Below are 17,301 nucleotides of genomic sequence, written 5' to 3' on the forward strand. Positions count from 1 at the left end.
GTGTACAACGCGTTCTCCTCCGCGTCCCACAGACCGCAGGCGAGCCACCAGCCCCCTGGTACCCGTGCTCACAAAAGTATCTCATTTCATATCCTTTAAGCTGGCCATCACCATCACTCCCTCATCGGACCTCACACCTTTGATCTACCTCTGACAAATTCCCCGGCAACATGGCGCTGTTACAACACAAGTCGCTTGCCGACTACGCGAAGCAAGTCGCTGCGTTTGAAGAGTTTCTCGACAAGTTTGAAACATCCAAAACCTCAGAAGATTTGGCCGCTGAGGCCATTGACAACCTCAACCTAGACGCAGATCACACTAGCGATGAATATGACTTCATGGACGATGTTGCAAATGGCGACGATACGACCACACGGCGACAGAAGAAGAGAAAATATCGCGACATGCTGCAGGATGTTGCCAATCGCGAATGCTCCAACATCCTCGTAGAACTTGACGACCTGAAGGAGGTGAGCTTAGCTCTTGGACTGTTAGCGAGATTTGCTAACAGAATCCCCAGTTCGAAGATACACTTGGTGACGAACAGAATTTGAAATTGGTTGAGTCCATCACCAAAAATACTAAGCACTACATCGACCTTTTCGCGGACGCCGTTGACAAAGCAATGCCAAAGCCGAGCAAGGAGATCAGGTAAGTCAATGACTGAGCTATCATGCGCGCTTTGTTCGACTTTGCTGACTTGCAGATAGTTTCAAAGATGACGTGGTAGATATCATCCTTGCGCAAAGAGCACGAAGGAACGAAACAGTCGACTCTGCTAGAGAGGCAGACCCCGATGCAGCGGTTCCTGTGTCCACATTTCCTCCTGAGTTGACAAGAAGATACACCTTGAACTTCAAACCTCTTACTCCTACGGCTGGAGAAGCTGCCAAAAAGACACTTGCTGTGCGACAAGTTCGCGGAGAGCATCTAGGAAGACTCATCACCGTGCGAGGCATCACAACGCGAGTTTCTGATGTCAAGCCAAGCATACGGATCCAAGCATACACGTGCGATCGTTGTGGTTGTGAGATCTTCCAACCTGTAACATCGAAGCAGTTCACTCCGATGCAAGTATGTCCGTCGGAGGACTGCACGGCCAACAACTCCAGAGGCCAACTGTTTCCTTCGACCAGAGCGTCCAAATTCTTGCCTTTCCAAGAAGTCAAAATCCAGGAGATGGCAGACCAAGTGCCAGTGGGACATATTCCCAGGACATTAACCGTTCACTGCAACGGTTCTCTAACAAGACAAGTCAATCCTGGAGATGTCATTGAGATTGACGGCATCTTCCTTCCCACACCATACACCGGCTTTCGAGCCATTCGAGCAGGTTTGCTCACAGATACATACCTTGAAGCTCAACACATCACCCAACACAAAAAAGCATACCAGAATCTCAAGATGGATCCCCGCGTGATTCGACGAATCGAGTCACACAAAGCTTCCGGACATATGTACGAGTATCTGGCCAAGTCGATCGCTCCTGAAATTTACGGGCACCTCGATGTGAAGAAAGCACTGCTTCTCCTGTTGATTGGAGGTGTAACCAAAGAAATGGGCGATGGTATGCGGATTCGTGGCGATATCAACATCTGCTTGATGGGTGATCCCGGTGTGGCCAAATCGCAACTTCTCAAATACATCACCAAAGTGGCCCCTCGAGGAGTGTACACCACAGGTCGAGGTTCCAGTGGTGTCGGTCTGACTGCAGCCGTGATGAGGGACCCTGTCACTGATGAAATGGTACTGGAAGGCGGTGCATTGGTATTGGCCGATAATGGTATCTGCTGTATCGATGAATTCGACAAGATGGACGATGGTGACCGAACGGCGATTCACGAAGTAATGGAACAGCAGACAATCAGCATTTCCAAAGCCGGCATCACCACCACTCTGAATGCTAGAACTTCCATCCTAGCGGCAGCTAACCCTCTGTACGGTCGATACAACCCTCGGATTTCGCCCGTGGACAACATCAATCTCCCAGCCGCTCTTCTGTCCCGATTCGACGTCCTGTTCCTCATCCTCGACACTCCGTCACGAGAGTCAGATGAGGAATTAGCCAACCACGTCTGCTACGTTCACATGCATAACAGCCATCCTGAACGAGAAGGCGACGGGGTGATCTTCGCACCAGAAGAAGTCCGTCAATACATTGCACAGGCACGGACATTCCGACCCAATGTTCCCAAGAGCGTGTCTGAGTACATGGTCGGCGCGTACGTGCGGATGCGACAACAACAAAAGCGCGACGAAGGCGGCAAGAAGCACTTTACACACACGTCACCGCGAACACTACTAGGCGTACTGCGTCTGTCGCAGGCTCTAGCCAGACTCCGCTTCAGCAATGAAGTGGTCAATGAAGATGTCGATGAAGCACTGCGTCTGATCGAAGTCTCCAAGGCCAGTCTGTATAACGACCAGCGGAACGGTGGAGACCAGACTGTGTCATCGAGGATCTATGATCTGGTTCGCGGAATGCGCGAGTCTGGTGCCGCAAGTATCGGATCTGGTGGCCCTAGAGGTGAATTGAACCTCTCGCGGGTTCGTGAGTTGGTCCAAGCCAAGGGTTTCACGAGCGATCAGTTCACGAGAACTATTGAAGAGTATGCCTTGTTGGACGTAAGTACCCCAGTACCCCAGTACCCCATTTATTGTTTTGTCTTCTTGCTCGAATTGGTCGCTAACACAAATGTCATCACAGGTTTGGCAGGTTGCAAACAACGGCACTCGTTTGGTGTGGATCGAGGCTGGGGATAGTGATGATGATGACATGAGCAATTAGAAGGCACGGAACAGTGAGGCCTGTCGGGCGACATGCCACGAAATACAGTAGACTCTCGACCATTCAGGTACAGAAGCAATGTTGTGTGTTCTTTTTGTGAGTGCTTAGGAGTGAGGCTGGATGATTACTATTGGAATGGCTTCGACCAGCACAGGGGGCGTTGAGAAAAATCGTAACATGCCCTGGCCTTGAGATTGATTGAAATTATATTTTTCCATCGACCTGCCTGAAGGGAAATGGTGTTTAGAAAGAAAATCAAGAACGCCACATCAGATATGATATGATTCTATGAGACATCAAGTTCCTGTCCAGGTGAAACTTTTGGCACGTTTCCTAAACATCCTGTTCCCGTTTGACCCAAAAAACGCCCGTTTACGCAAAGCCCCAATTCGTCTCTCACATGTCGTGGTAAAGACCCGCTCGACGCTCATGTCTCTGCCGGCCCTATCCGAGAGGAGACTTGAGGTCGAGATTAGCAGGCCTCGTGGTATTCACAAATGATTTTGCTGCATCTTGTACACAGGCGATGCCGGATATTGACCTGATTTGCACCGGCGTGAAAATGCCGGGCTAAATCCGACCTCTTTGTAGTGGCTCGTGTTCAGTATCGCCTCGCTCAGGGCTGGCTCCAGATATGGGGGCCCTGACACGTCGATTCTGTTCTACTTGATCTCGAAACATGTTCCCCGTACTTGACGGGTTCAAAGGTTGTGGTGCCATGACCGAGGCAAAAGTATCCGACCGAGAGGTGGTCTGTGACGGATAACCGGTCTCAAGATCGACATCGGAGCGACTCGGATACGTAGCAGGATACTCTTGTTTGCCACTACGGGGCATATTGGATAGATTGGGGTTGTAGTTGAGCTCATAGCGTGACTCGTCCATCTGGTCGTCGCTGGGGGGCACACGATCATCGAGGACTTCCAGGGTCTCGCTATCGACCAGGACCTTGCCCGGAACGGGTCTCCGTACTGGTGCACCCCATTGGCGCATGGGATATGCTCGACCCTTCTCCCAGACGTGGCTGACGGGTGGAAAGTATTGACGATAGCTGCCCCAGGCGCACAAAATACCAAGAGCAGAGCCAAAGATGACGTCGAATGGGTGATGGCGTGCGTCCATGATGCGTGAGCCAGCAACGCATGCGGCGGCCAGAGTGGGGATTAGGACGATGAAAGTCCTCCAAACCTCTCCCTTTTGATCCAAGACATGGAGCTTGGCGGCGAGGTACAGAGATAGGTAGAAAAGACCGGCGAAACTGCTGGAGGAGTGTCCAGAGGGGAAGGAGCGGAAACCATCCTGCATGATATGACTGTCTGTCTCTGTGCAAAGGGCCTTGGTGGCCAAAGTAAATTGGGCGAGAGCGTTCACCAATTCCTGGTCTGGTTTACAACGAGCGATGATATCAGGTCGAGGCTTGCCAATGAGGTTCTTGAGCGAGCCGGTTACGACAAAGGCGGTACCTTGAGCGAGAAGGAGACCAAGCCAGCCGCAGTTAAGCTCCCAGAGACGATCCCAGAAGGTATATTTGGATCTAGTCCGAGTAGTACGGCGGTGATGGGAGAATAACCCATCAAGGAAGAGAGTGTAAACGGCGATGGTGATGCCGGGAAATACGCCTGAAATCACTAGAGCCATCCATATTGGGATACGCTCTGGGTCTGCGTAGGGATACTGTAACGAAGCATTGTTGAGGGAAAATGGCTGTGAAAATGGGGTGACGATGACATCGAGAATGGCGTAGACGACTGCCAAGGCTCTATTGGAGACGCCGTGTCAGCTGAAGGTGTCCAAGGGCACGAGGATGTTGGATATTGGGTTTTTGATGTTGGACTTACATGATGATTAGGTAGTCGATCACGTAACTGGAGGGCAGTTAGTAGATTGGATATAAAAATTCCGACAAGTCGAATTGGGTATTGAGACATACGATATAATGGCTCTGGTTCGGATTCTCCCTCCTTTAGGCGCCAAACCCCTTGCCTGAAGCACAGGGTCTAAGCGATTTACGAAGCTCTCCATTTTGGGATGACCCAGATGTCACGACGACAGCTGAAGGCCGGTTTGAGGGAGGGAGCAGGAAATATCGGAAGAAGAAGAGAGAATCACAGACGCATTGATGGGTATTGATAGAGTGATGAGGGTGTAATGTGATGGATGTTGAGGTGGATGTAAGATGGAGGTCAAAGAGTGGTAAAATGATGTTTACTACTGCAAGGCCGGAATCCCAAGAAACACATTGGCAACTTGGGCAACCACGACAAGCATCCGCTGTACAAGGGAGGAACTGCACAAGTGACAAAGTGACGAAGTTTACTTAAGAGTCGCGTGCCTGGCTTCTGCAAGCGGAGAGGAAGACACACACTGAGGACAAACTCACAGTCTCACACACAATCCTTCTCACTACTTCGTAGAGGCTTAGAGCTGAACCAGCGTAAGGATGAGAGCATGGGGGGCTTGGGCATGATTGGTTTAGCCTAATAGGGGATGGTTAGGCGGCAAGGGTGAGCTTGGCTAGATCTGAGCCACTGGCCGAGTGGACTGGAGGAGCTAAAGGGGGGCTCCAGATAGGCCATAGCCTGTGTTCCTCTTGAAAAGACTCAGGCACGATGCGGCTTGAAATTCATCGCAGTGACTGGCATGTTTCATTGCCAAAATAAGCAATCAGGGTCTGTTTGCAGTGTAACTCATCGTGGCCACTTGTTACTGGCCACCACTGGCCGCCACTGGCCGGGGTCTGTGTCTCCCCTCCTTACGCGGCTTCTCGCATTTTACGTCCTTTCGGGGCCTTTGGTTGATTGGGTTCGGTGACTCAAGTCCCCTGGAGTCTTGGGGATTTCCGCTCTCAGTTAGCCTCACGGGCCTGCCCAGCCTTGCGCTTTCACTGTGAACAACTTATTTTTCCAGTTAGAGGCTGTGCAGAGCATCATTCGAGTTGCAGCCAGCATGCCCGGCCAGACATGCCTGTTGGGTAAACCTCCGTGTTAACCACTCGGTGCCTACAACAGTCCTGTCGCTCTCAGAAAATTAAAATTCGTGCCTCTCAAATTGAAAAGGGCAGTTGCCTCGCTTAAGGATTCTGCATTGTATACTCGTGCGTACGAGTAGTATGCAAATGACCATCAATTCACAATTAATGGGATTGCTCAGTCCTCGATGGTGTCATGTGAGTACAATATGTATTTACAGAATCTCAGGTCCTTCCCGACATGCCACTGTGTGCCAAGCCCAAGCGCGGAGACCGCGACTGAGCCTCGTGTTCCCAAACCCATTGCTTGGTAGCTGGGTAATACTGACCAAGTCTGATGCTCCCTATAAGCGTTTGCTGGGAGCGCGGAAACTTGGGCTCTTGAACGGTGCGGTTCAGTAAAAGCTTCTACTGACGGAGCGATATCCAGCAATGCGCGAACTAGGATAGTCTCAGGCCGCCCTTGACGCATTCGCCCGCACTATTGTCGAGGAATTTGATGCCCTAGAACAGTCGCTAATTGACGAGACAGTCAGGTTAATGTGTACGCGAGTAAATGCGGTGAGAGCGGCATCCGGCTGGTATACACGCTATTAAAGGCTAGTTTACCGTATAGAACTAGTATTACTAGATAGCTAAGAGAGTGCCCTACAAAAGGAGATAAACTAGATAAAAATCCGCCTTTTATTGGCTATGCAATATGAATTTCTATGTGGTTGACATAAATCGCGGCGAACCACATTTGGTGGGGGGGCAAGAAGTTATGGCTTAGTAATATACACTCAAGCATGCTGAACGATCTCCCCTATGGCCGCCAGTGTCATCAGCAAGCCACTGAGTCAGAAAGGAGGCCCTCGGGCTCTCGTTCCCCCAACTTTATCATGAGATACGGGGAAAGGGTGACCATTACCCCGCGTTCTTGCCTGCGTAGGTAATTAGAAACTGCGCAATCTCAGAACGACCAACTCAAGATATTCATTCATCACAGTTCACCTCTGCTACAACTACGCATAGACTACAGCCTCGAGCATTGTCATCCATGCTCCATGTAGTCGAGCCTTGGTCCACTCGGAAATCAATTCCCGATCTTACTTGGTCGCCAACGCTCGCTTACAATCTTTCTTAGAAGCCATCGGTTCCCCTACTGTTACGGAGTAATGGCTCCAACTCCACCCAACCCAACCATTTGGAGCACTTATCCGAGGATATGACAAAATCCTACCCTCCCCTCCAACAGCCTCCAAGAGGGGCTACATCGTCAACGCCTGATACTGGCATTGATGCCCCGCTTGACTCGAGTCTGGTTCATGTCCACCGGAGCCAACGATGGCAATCAAAAGAATGCTTTACTATCATAGCGCCTGGGAGCTCGGCCGAATTCATAAACCTGGGGAAACCTCCCCGAGTGCGTTGCCCACTCTGGAGTCTTCTCCATTTCCCCTGCTCAGGTTCAGCACCGTTTTGAGCGATCCCTTGTGTACAAATTGAAAAAACACTTAACGTTTGCAACCAATTCGAATACAACTGCAAGGTCATCATGTCGGACTACACCAACCTTCCAGATTTTGATAGCCTCCCCAAGGTAAAGGACATGCCCCAGGGCTGTGCGTGGGGTCTGTTCGACAAGGATGGTAAGAAGGATCATCTTGGCTGCTTGAACCTCTTGACACCAAAGGTCGTTCAGCAAGCCTTCAAAGAGGCTCGTGACGGCGTCTCCGTCTCGCTCAACTGGCCCATCGGTGCCATTCAAAAACCGGGCTTTCTTCGCAAGGGTCTTGAACATAAGGTCCTCTCCTTCAAAGACAGCCCTTATGACATTCATGGCTACGACGACGAGATTGAATTCAACACTCAATGTTCTTCACAGTGGGACTCTCTCGTCCACTTTGCTCATCAACCTACCGGCCTCAATTACAACGGAGCCAAGCCCGAAAAACAAGATCTCGTTCAATCCTTCGGCAATGTTGATGTCGAAAAGACCCTTCCAACTCTCAACCATTGGCACGATCGTGGCGGGTTGGTCGGTCGTGGAGTCCTCCTCGATTATCGGGCCTACGCAGAAGCCAAAGGGATCAAATATGACTGTTTCTCCGCCCATGCCATCACAATCAAAGATCTCGAGGCCATCGCTGCCCACCAGGGAACCGAGCTCAAACACGGCGACATCTTGATCATTAGGTCTGGCTTTACAGAAGACCTAGGTGCGGGTACTGCAGAGGAGCAGGAAAAGATGATTGGCACCCATTCATCCATTGGCGTGGAGGGCAACGAAGCCGCCGCAAAATGGTTCTGGAATCATCATTTCGCCGCCGTCGCTGGTGACGCAATCGCCTTTGAGGTGACACCGCCGTCTAGACCTGATGGAACCAAGGCTGGGATTGGTGAGCTAGGTATGTGATATTCATTTACTACACTTGCGTCTCCAAATCATTCACCCATCTTCTTGCTAATACCCAATCACAGTGCTCCATCAGTATTTCTTGTCTCTGTTCGGACTGAACATCGGTGAACTTTGGGACCTCAAGGCCCTGGGAGCTCACTGCAAGAAGATTGGACGATATAGCTTCTTGCTCACCAGTGTCCCACTCAATGTCCCAGGAGGCGTTGGGAGCCCACCGAACGCCCTGGCAATCTTTTAAATGTGAAAAACATTGATTCATGCGTAGCACAGTCGCATTAGTTCAAGGGTAGATATATAATGTATCCCATCTACGAGAACCTACTGCCAGTATCCCAAATGCTGGGTACAATGTCTATTACAGGGAGCTAAAGACCAGCTCACATAAATATAGGTTCCTTGTGGCACGTGTCTACAGCTTTCAATATCGGATCCAGTACTTCACATCTACCCAGGATTCATCCTCTACGCAGTTCTCCATTTGTGATGAAACATATACATATGCAATACATGCTGTTGTAGAGATTTATGCTCGCCCTGCTGTCCTCTGCGATCTTTTTAGACAGGTAGTACAAAAGTCCTTCTACTCACAGCGAACTGTCACTCCCATTCTCACCCAGCGAGGTACTGGACAGCGAGTCCTTTCTCTCTTTTTACACACACACACACACTACTACTTCTCTTCTCAATCGTACATTGCTCAAGCCGTAACTCTTCGTCCAAGTCTGGCCAACTCACCCATGACCCCACCCGAACTCAAAGCCCGAAGCTGATTGACCACATGATCCGTCACGCCTCGATGCAACAAGCCACTGCGAGCAAAATATTCCAACAGCGCCTTGCTCTCCGACACGGTACTACCATTGACATCCATGAAACGCACACCGGCATTCTTCGAGAAAAGACCAGTCACCCTAGTGTCCGTTTTGCTGTAGGGTTGCGGGACAGGGAAAGCAGAGGACGAAGGGTCAACACCCTTGTCTCTTGCGCGGAATTGTTCAATCAACATGGCGAAAGAAGGGAATCCAGGTTTATTGGATCCCGAAGTCGACATCATCATCATCCCACCATGGGCTAAGGGCGTCTTACTCTCCGAGAAGAATAGCTCGGTCAATTGCTTCACCAGCGTGAATTGCTGGGCGTGGATGACTTCGAACTCGGCGCTGCGATACTTGGACGGTCCCATCCAGTGGTCGACGCTGTCGACCGTCAATAGGATAGGTGGTCGTGGGTTCTGGCCAGGAGTGTTGAGTTCTTTCCACACAGCCTCCCAGACAGGAACAGCTAGGGTTTGCTCCTGCGCTCCAATCAGAGCGAGGTCGCTGATGCTGCTGGCTGGCTTGACGCGCAGGAATCCAGCATGTTTGTGGTTGAGTTTCAATGACTTCAATACTGCTTCGTTGGAATAGGCTAATCGATGGAGCAGTGCTTTAGCAAGTCCAGGTTGGATATAGAGCTGTTCGGCATTGGATTGTTCCTCGCCTTCGGCCGTTTGTGATCGTAGAGGTCCATAGGCCGATGTGTTGTTGACAAAGTCCTGCGCTGGAGGAGGAATGGTAATGTTAGCTCACATGCTGCGGTAGGATTCGGTGGTGGTGGTGTCGTCAACTAACCTTCGGGAATATTGATCACTATCCAGTCCTTCAAAAATGCCAGATACATAGCCTGCAATAGGAGAATGCTTTTCCCCGACTGTCTTTCACCAGTGAGGAAAAGTTTCGCAGTCTGACCAGGAGCCACCTGCTCCATAGTCCTAGCAACATCCAGAGTCTCGGACCTGATCAAGGTTGCAGGTCGTCGAAACATGTTCCAATTCTGCGTTCTCTTGAACGCCTCACAATCTCGTAACTGATCCAGAATTGGGCCACTCAGGCCCAAAACCTGGTTCGAGGACTCGTCGAGAACAGCATTCTGAGCACTCAGGTCTTCCATCTCCTTGACTTCGAGGGCATTGGTGTTGGAGATGATGATTCGACGTCGTAAAGCTCTCCGCTCGCCAACGGCTGGCAAAGTGATCTTTTCTCGCGCCTTTTTCTTTAGCCTGACTCCTTGAGACCTTCGAGGTCCTTTTAGCTGAGGAGGAGCTTTCTTCTTAATGATACTGGCATGTTGGGCAGCCGAGCTGTGGAACGACGAGGTCTGGGAGATGGTGACGAATGCTGTCGTAGGAGAAAGGATCGAGGGTTTGCTGGACAATCGAAGTCGCGCGAGGCATTCCGTGCACACGGAGAGAGACATTTTCCGACGGTGTGTGTTGTGCCGGACCCCGTGGAGGGACTGCACTGGGGATGTTGGCAAACTCGAGTTGAGTCTAAAGGAAAGCAGCTGATGTTCACAGTAACATCTCCGTCAGTACCAATTCATTGCAGAAATAATAATGTCAAGCTGTAGGTTTCGATGGTTGGAAGAGAAATCTTGCTGTTCTAAGATTCTCCACTTCACAACCCAATCGGAGGGCGTCATATTTTTCTTTTCTTTCAGGCGGCGAACCAAAAAGTTTCGAGCCCTCCACCCACTTCGAACTCGCAACTCGGACGAAACCAAACAGACAGAACGACAAAACGGTGTTTAGGAGACTATCCTCTCAACTGGGAAAAAGAGTCCTGTTTACACAGAGGACATCTACCAAGCACTCAAAACAATCATTCCTCCAGGATGGCCACCGCCACACTCACCGACTCAAAAATGACCGACTCGGTGGTTTCAACACAGAACAAGTCCAAAGTCGAAAGATTGTCAGTTTTCACGCACTCTTTGCAGCCGCTCCTCCATTCTAACAATACCATTTCTAGACCGGTAACGGTAGAAAAACCAAGTCCATATACATATGAACTCAGCTATCTCACAGCCGTCGACCCCAACCCATTACCCAGCAGCAAAACGCTACTATCACAATCCCTCACCGAACGGAACCAGATCCTCCAACAAATTGCGCGAGATGGCGCACAGTCACTGCTCACCACCCTTTTAACAACATGCGCCATCACATCTACGTCCGATGGACTCACAATGAACCTACCACACGCCAGCCAACCGCTTCCCCGATGGAAACCCTTACCGAAACCCAAGGCGCCAACGACATGGGAGAAGTTTGCGCGCAAGAAGGGAATTGGGAAATTCGGAGGCAGTCTCAAGGGAGGAGCGTCGCTGGAAGACCGACGGAAAAACCTGGTCTATGACGAGGAAAAAGGCGAATGGGTCAAGAAATGGGGATACAAGGGCAAGAACAAAGATGCTGAAACTCAGTGGTTGGTCGAGTTGGACGATGCTGCTGTTCAGAGAGAAAAGGAAGGGTTTGGTGGTCAGGGTCGAACCATCAGAGGAGAATCTCGCAGGGAGAGGAAGGAGAATATCAAGCGCCAGGAAAGGAAGCAAAGGAATAATGATCGTAAATCCAGAAAGGGAAAGGCTTAGTGGGCTGGGTTGGGTAAGCCTAGCCTGTGTCGAGCGAGCCTTGACTTGACTGGGAGGAGATGATGCGGATGAAAAGAAAAGACTTCTCGGCCAGCATTGCATGGAGTTGCATTGGTATTGGCGTTGGCGTTGATCAATGGGGAAGGCAACGTCTATGGAGCTGCCAGGATGACGACCGCCCTTACTCGGGTTTGTGAAAAGCAAAGTTATAGTAAATGAATGAGTCAATGGCATTCCGGGCTCCATATCCATCGACTACGATGTCACTCTGAATGCAAAAATCTTTTATGAAACAAACTCAAGAGGAACAATGCTCAAAATTGGGCAAGGCAACTGGTGGCCTTCAATTTCGTAATGGCTTGGTCTCTTTCCACTCCTCGCTATCACAAGAAAAACGTTCTATTCATACACGATCCAGGTCGAGTAAAGAACCATCGGCGTGGTTTCCACTCGATAGGATCCACCTCCTTTTCTAAAGCGCAGAACTCAAATGGCGTTGGTAACATCAATGCCGCGCGGATCTTGAAATGACCGGCCACTAGATAATACATATGAACCCATGATATCCAAAAAGCGACAATCTCATTGCTGCCGCTTTGTGTCAGGGGTTGAAAGAAATCGGACACATTGGTCCTAGGCATCCAAACCTGTCTGTCTTCTGCTCATTCCGAAACTTTGATCGAATTCCTCCTCTTGATCTCAGGGGTATCATTGTACAAGGAACGACGTGTTCCCATTGCTTGGTCACATCCGGATTGGGGAAAGACCGGTTAATTCTGGCAGCTTTTGCTCCAATATGGTACTCGTCGTTTGGGGTTCGGGGGTGAGCAGCCTAGGCATGGGCACCACCGGCACGCTTTGTGTGGGACTGTGAGCACGGTTGTCTCGATCTTTGGCACTGCCGCCGGATGAGAGGCTCCTTTGTTTGGATTTGGGTGCCATAGACTTCCTCTGCGTGGCTGCCTCTGAACTGCGGGGTGGGATGGATGCTTGCTGCTTTTGGCTACTGCCACTCGATGAGATTGCCCGTTCGTCGACCCCGAGATCTTCGCTCTCTCCAACAGATCCTTCTCTTTCGTAGCGGTATTCCTCCTCCAGGTACTCTTTCTCGGTCCAACAACCCTGCCAGCAATTCTTCCAATCCATGACCAAGAATTGGAAGCAGAAAGCGTCGATCTTCAGGCAGGGTTGGAAGCAGATGCAGAGGTTGCGATAGTCCATCTTGTTTTTCTCTGCATAACTGTTGAGGAGGCTCAAGTGACAGGTGATGGCGAACAAGAGGTAATAGTGAAACGGTGGTAACCGAGAAAGCTCATCCCTCAACAATTGAGGCGCTGATGTCGCACCAGCACACTGTGTAGCGACTTTGTTTTGTACCGACTTCGGTAGGATTTCATCTGGCAGTTCTCGGAGCCAGGATTTGAACATTGATCCAATGGTGTTTATATCATAGAGGTCTGGTTCATCGAAAAGATTGATATCAAGTTCACTGTCAAAACGGCGCTGCCAATGCTTGACCTCTTTTCCACTGCCAGGAATTCGATATAAGCCCTCTTCTTCACAGCCGTTCATGTTGAGGTAACTAGATCATACGTCAGCAGGATGTTCAAAGCAGAAATTCGACTCTCACATACTCAATACACCTCCAAGGCAAGGCTGGCATCCAGAATTCGGTCTTGTCTTTGGACATTTCCAGTCGTCGTGCTATTCTCGTCTTGCGCGTCTGCTTGATCAAGGGAAGATTGATGGTGGTGCAAGTGTAGTTGTCGTCAGCAATGTGCTCACGCTCGTTGCTGCTGCCGCTACGAGTGATCTTGCCCAAGAACCCCTTTCCAGCCTTTCCAAGTCTGTCACCCATGCCCTTCCCGGTTTGCCCAATGTTGGAAAACAGTTGCATGGTCGATCCGTCTCGAAAGGACTGCGATGTGGGCATGGCACTGGCCTGTCGCTCCCTTCTTGCAGCAGACTCATCCCTTCCATGGCGATCCATAGAATGGTTGCGTGCGGACGAGCCTAAATCGTCAGCAAAGGCCTTGTCGCGAAAATCTGGCCTGATCGGGGCAGTCTTTGGTGAAGGCTCGAGATTTTCACGGGGGCGAGAGCCATTCTCAAGTTGAAGGTGAGCAGGACCGATAGACTTCTGCCTTGGAGGACTATCATCCAACTTCAGAGTCTTGGTTCTCGACAGAATTCCTCCGAGCTTGGACTTGTTCTTCTTGGTCTGAGCGGTTTCAATGGGTAGTTGCGGTGTGGGCTTGTCCGTAAGTAGTGGTGAAGGGCTATCGTTGGAGACAGTACTGGCAGTTATATAGCGGGGAAGTTCAGGAGTAGAGCCTTGTCGCTTGACACTTTGGAGGACTCGGTCCTTGGAACTTGCCCTGCTCCGGGCCTTGGTCTTTTCCACGCCTTCTGGAATTGCACCCTCGGAGGGATGAAGCTTGTGTGACGACTTGGAGGCGATGAGATTGGAAAAGAACCCTTTTGAGGTTTCTCGGCCATGTTTAGGAGACAGGGGAGGGCCGGGGGACGGAGGGAACTCAGGCATGGCGGTGATGCGGGGGGAAGAAGGGTCAGATGCGAAAGCATCATGCCGCGAATCCTGCGCGTTAGGTAGGTGGTGCATATTTGATGAAGCCGATGCAGGCTGGAGGTAGGGGCTGCCCGGTATCGAGCCTGGTGTATGTGGAGAGCCAATGGAACGGGGACTTAGGGCGGCAGGTGTCAAGCGATTGAAATCTTCATTGATTTGAGCAGCATCCAATTTGAGGTGTGGCAAAGCCGAGGCTTTAGGCATGTTTGCGACTCTTGCGTCCTGTCATCCAGAGGGATGGCTGTGAGAAGGCGGGGACGGTGTGTTGGACAAAGACGCCTTCGCACCAGACTAGCGGAGTCCTGCGAGTGTCCGCCCGGAGTCGTGTCCCGATGGAAGCAAGATGTGATGTTCTGTTGCTTTTATGACCCAGCAAGGCTATCACCAATTCATGCGATGGAAATTGGCGTGCCCTGTTGCAGACTGTTGGTCAGTCAAAACAGACCTCCTCGACTTGAATCGTGTGGGCGGGAGAAGGCAGCCAGCAGACTTGATTTTTCCACCTCAAAGGCAAGGGGAGTCGCGTGAGGCTATTCTCGAACGGCCCAAGCAGAGCGAGGTACACAATATCCCAAGAGAGTGGTCACGGCTGGGACCCTCATAGAGGCTGTTGAGGGACAAGGTGGACGAGGTACAGGGCGATCGGTAGGTTTTCTTTCTGCGGTGTGTCCTGAAAGACCGAAAGAGATCGAGATCAGACAATGGAAGTATGTGCAAAGTAAGGTGCTCGTCCGGGAGACGAGATCGTGTCTCTTTGTTGGCAGAAGCGGATGGAGTAGGGGAAAGCGCCTAAGAAGGGGACGGGCGAGGCCAAGGAGTGACAGAAATGTGGGCTCCAAATGATTGTGAAGCACAAGGCAAGTCAGCAAAGCAACAAATGGCCGAACCCAACAAGGTGGTAATAGCGGTCTTGATAATTGATGAATGGGTGTGTTGTGATTGGGAAATTGTGCGTTGGCAAAGGTCGGTGGTGGAAAGGGTGCAGTTTGGTAAATCTACTGGAGGGAGGATGGATGGATGGATTGAGGACCAGGGATGAGGATGTGGGAAGAGAAACGGGGACACAAAGGGCCGAGGGGCTGTCTGCGTCTACACTGCAGCTGCAGATAATTTATTCTACAGGAGAGAAGCTGAGGAATTAGGGATGACTAAGTAAGCAAAAGGAAGGCTCTAAGTAAGAAGTGTACCTGGATGCGAGTACGAATAGCCCGGGCGGCAGTTTGTGCTAACTTAAGGTACCTTAGGTAGGTAGGTCCAGTAGCACTAAACGACACCAAATGGTCAGCGTGCCTACGGAGTAAGCTACTTGTCAGGAGCCCCCAAAATGAAAGGGCGGCGCACGCTGTCCAAAGGGGTCCGTGGGGCTCTTCGGCGGCCAGGGAGGACAAGTGGGCCGGGCGGTGAAGGGGGACGAGGGGGACTCATACCTACTCATGACCTCTTCAATGCAGAGAGGCTCTTAATAAACTCAAGCCCGTTGCAGCGCCCGTAAAGATTTCGACGTTCCTCTAAGAAGACCAAAAGTCACCAATAATAGGTAGGTGTGATGCCCCAGGCCACCATGATGCCTGATTACACAGGTCGAGAGATTTACATAAAGAATTGACCTATGGGTCTAATTACTACTGTGTGGTGTAGATACTACTGAAGCACCCCTCGACGTACGACGTGGTTCTCATGTGGCAGGCACGTGCCCCCAATGTTGCCTAGCGGCGGCCCAAGTAATAATGAAGCACTGGAGGACAACAGGCTTCACACTGTACAAGTCCTAGAACGAAAGTACGTACCTTAGGTACTCTGGGATAAATTAGCAAGTGTCGACCATGGATTCAAGCACATGACACTTGACATTGGCAAAGTGCTGGCGCCGTAGATCATCGCAGTACAGGCGCACAGGACAACATCCTGCAACAGTAGTAGGACTGGAGAGGAGGCTATCTTCAAATGTTTTATTTTGGCCTTTGTTGTCCCAAACTGAACATCAAGGCTCGAGTTCAGGCCCTTGGTAATTGGTCGAGATTTGCATGTCGAGAAAGATGACTGGGGTCCAACAATGAGTAGCGTGCACTAACCGCCATCATGAATTGCGTCTGCAAGGAAGCGGAGTCAATGGGGGCAAGCCTTCAAGTGCACAAGTCTGCAAGACATGTTACGGTGTGATGAATCTATGATGCTAGTCAATGTCCGCTTGCTCACAGCCCCTGGCACGAGCTGAAGGCTTGCATACTGATTACGGAGTATATACATAGGTGGGGGAGATCGCACCTCACTACGACAACAGGGACGATGATTATGGTGCACAGTCCAACGACGTGCAGGGAGCAAAATTCGATGATTTGAGCTGTCAATGGGTGCTTCAATTGGCGTTGGCACAATCTCCCAGTACTGGTATTGTGTCAGCTCACCCTCAGATGCAGCGGCACTGCTTCGGTAAATCTTGTGAAGTCCAATGCACCCATGTCATGAGGCATGCTCTGCTCCTAGTCTTCATGATTGGGAATGCAAGTGTTGTTTGGCGGAGTTTCACCCATTCGTTGCGCCCATCGGCTGTTCCTGAGTGCTGACCGCGACCACGCTAATGGGGGTGGTCGTTGATGGTCGAAGTGCTCTAGGCTTCAGGGACATCTCATGTCCAAGGGGGGTGCGACCTGGTAGCCCTGGGGCGCTAGAGGAGCCGTCAGCGGCGTTTCGAGCCTGCAGCACACCAGAACCTTCCGAGTCATGGTCAGATTCTAAGACCTCAGGTGACCTCTTGGCCTGTAGGCTTTTGTTGTTCCTCCCCTGCAGGTCGGTCACGGCCTGATGCTGATGCTGATACTACCTAGAATCAATTGAACCTAGGAGCAGATAGCCTGGACATAACTTTTAATGAACAGCGACTCAGACGTGGCGTTTCCAGACAGCAGCCGACCTCGAGATGCTACCTCCTTAGATACTCGTAGTACATGTGTACGAAGTATGAAGAATCAGCCTCGTGAGATGCTGCTATCTAGGTAGTCATGCAGAAAACCGATGGTTATCGTCACGACCTGTTTCTTGAGTCCTTGCTATGGGGAAACACTCGCTTATGGAGGTCAGTCCTAGGCAGATTGAATCATGCAGAACTTGCTAAGGTACTCCTTAATTACTAAAGGAGCCACACC

General features: G+C 50.8%; 6 protein-coding genes across 6 annotated transcripts; 3 read left to right on the plus strand and 3 right to left on the minus strand.

The window, feature by feature from the left end:
- Positions 1–116: 116 nt before the first annotated feature.
- Positions 117–3,063, plus strand: PV10_02164 (uncharacterized protein). Its single transcript, XM_016366451.1, has 4 exons — positions 117–470; positions 521–651; positions 711–2,625; positions 2,708–3,063. Exons 1-4 carry the CDS (start codon positions 171–173, stop codon positions 2,786–2,788), a joined length of 2,427 nt encoding a protein of 808 aa, XP_016225969.1. The 5' UTR covers positions 117–170; the 3' UTR covers positions 2,789–3,063.
- PV10_02165 (uncharacterized protein) lies at positions 2,976–5,087 on the minus strand. Its single transcript, XM_016366452.1, has 3 exons — positions 4,719–5,087; positions 4,627–4,653; positions 2,976–4,547 (listed from the first exon to the last, which is right to left on the minus strand). Exons 1-3 carry the CDS (start codon positions 4,808–4,810, stop codon positions 3,359–3,361), a joined length of 1,308 nt encoding a protein of 435 aa, XP_016225970.1. The 5' UTR covers positions 4,811–5,087; the 3' UTR covers positions 2,976–3,358.
- Positions 5,088–7,293: 2,206 nt separating this feature from the next.
- PV10_02166 (uncharacterized protein) lies at positions 7,294–8,423 on the plus strand (the record flags this gene model as incomplete). Its single annotated transcript, XM_016366453.1, has 2 exons — positions 7,294–8,146; positions 8,220–8,423. The coding sequence occupies 2 exons, from the start codon at positions 7,294–7,296 to the stop codon at positions 8,393–8,395; spliced, it is 1,029 nt and encodes a 342-aa protein (XP_016225971.1). The 3' UTR covers positions 8,396–8,423.
- A 242-nt stretch (positions 8,424–8,665) lies between these two features.
- PV10_02167 (uncharacterized protein) lies at positions 8,666–10,505 on the minus strand. The gene is made up of 2 exons (XM_016366454.1): positions 9,768–10,505; positions 8,666–9,696 (listed from the first exon to the last, which is right to left on the minus strand). The coding sequence occupies exons 1-2, from the start codon at positions 10,390–10,392 to the stop codon at positions 8,855–8,857; spliced, it is 1,467 nt and encodes a 488-aa protein (XP_016225972.1). The 5' UTR covers positions 10,393–10,505; the 3' UTR covers positions 8,666–8,854.
- A 194-nt stretch (positions 10,506–10,699) lies between these two features.
- PV10_02168 (uncharacterized protein) lies at positions 10,700–11,756 on the plus strand. Its single transcript, XM_016366455.1, has 2 exons — positions 10,700–10,889; positions 10,947–11,756. The coding sequence occupies exons 1-2, from the start codon at positions 10,810–10,812 to the stop codon at positions 11,566–11,568; spliced, it is 702 nt and encodes a 233-aa protein (XP_016225973.1). The 5' UTR covers positions 10,700–10,809; the 3' UTR covers positions 11,569–11,756.
- A 135-nt stretch (positions 11,757–11,891) lies between these two features.
- Positions 11,892–15,219, minus strand: PV10_02169 (uncharacterized protein). Its single transcript, XM_016366456.1, has 2 exons — positions 13,203–15,219; positions 11,892–13,150 (listed from the first exon to the last, which is right to left on the minus strand). Exons 1-2 carry the CDS (start codon positions 14,360–14,362, stop codon positions 12,313–12,315), a joined length of 1,998 nt encoding a protein of 665 aa, XP_016225974.1. The 5' UTR covers positions 14,363–15,219; the 3' UTR covers positions 11,892–12,312.
- Positions 15,220–17,301: the final 2,082 nt, after the last annotated feature.

Source organism: Exophiala mesophila (assembly GCF_000836275.1).
Source record: "Exophiala mesophila strain CBS 40295 unplaced genomic scaffold supercont1.2, whole genome shotgun sequence".
Lineage (NCBI taxonomy): Eukaryota > Fungi > Ascomycota > Eurotiomycetes > Chaetothyriales > Herpotrichiellaceae > Exophiala > Exophiala mesophila.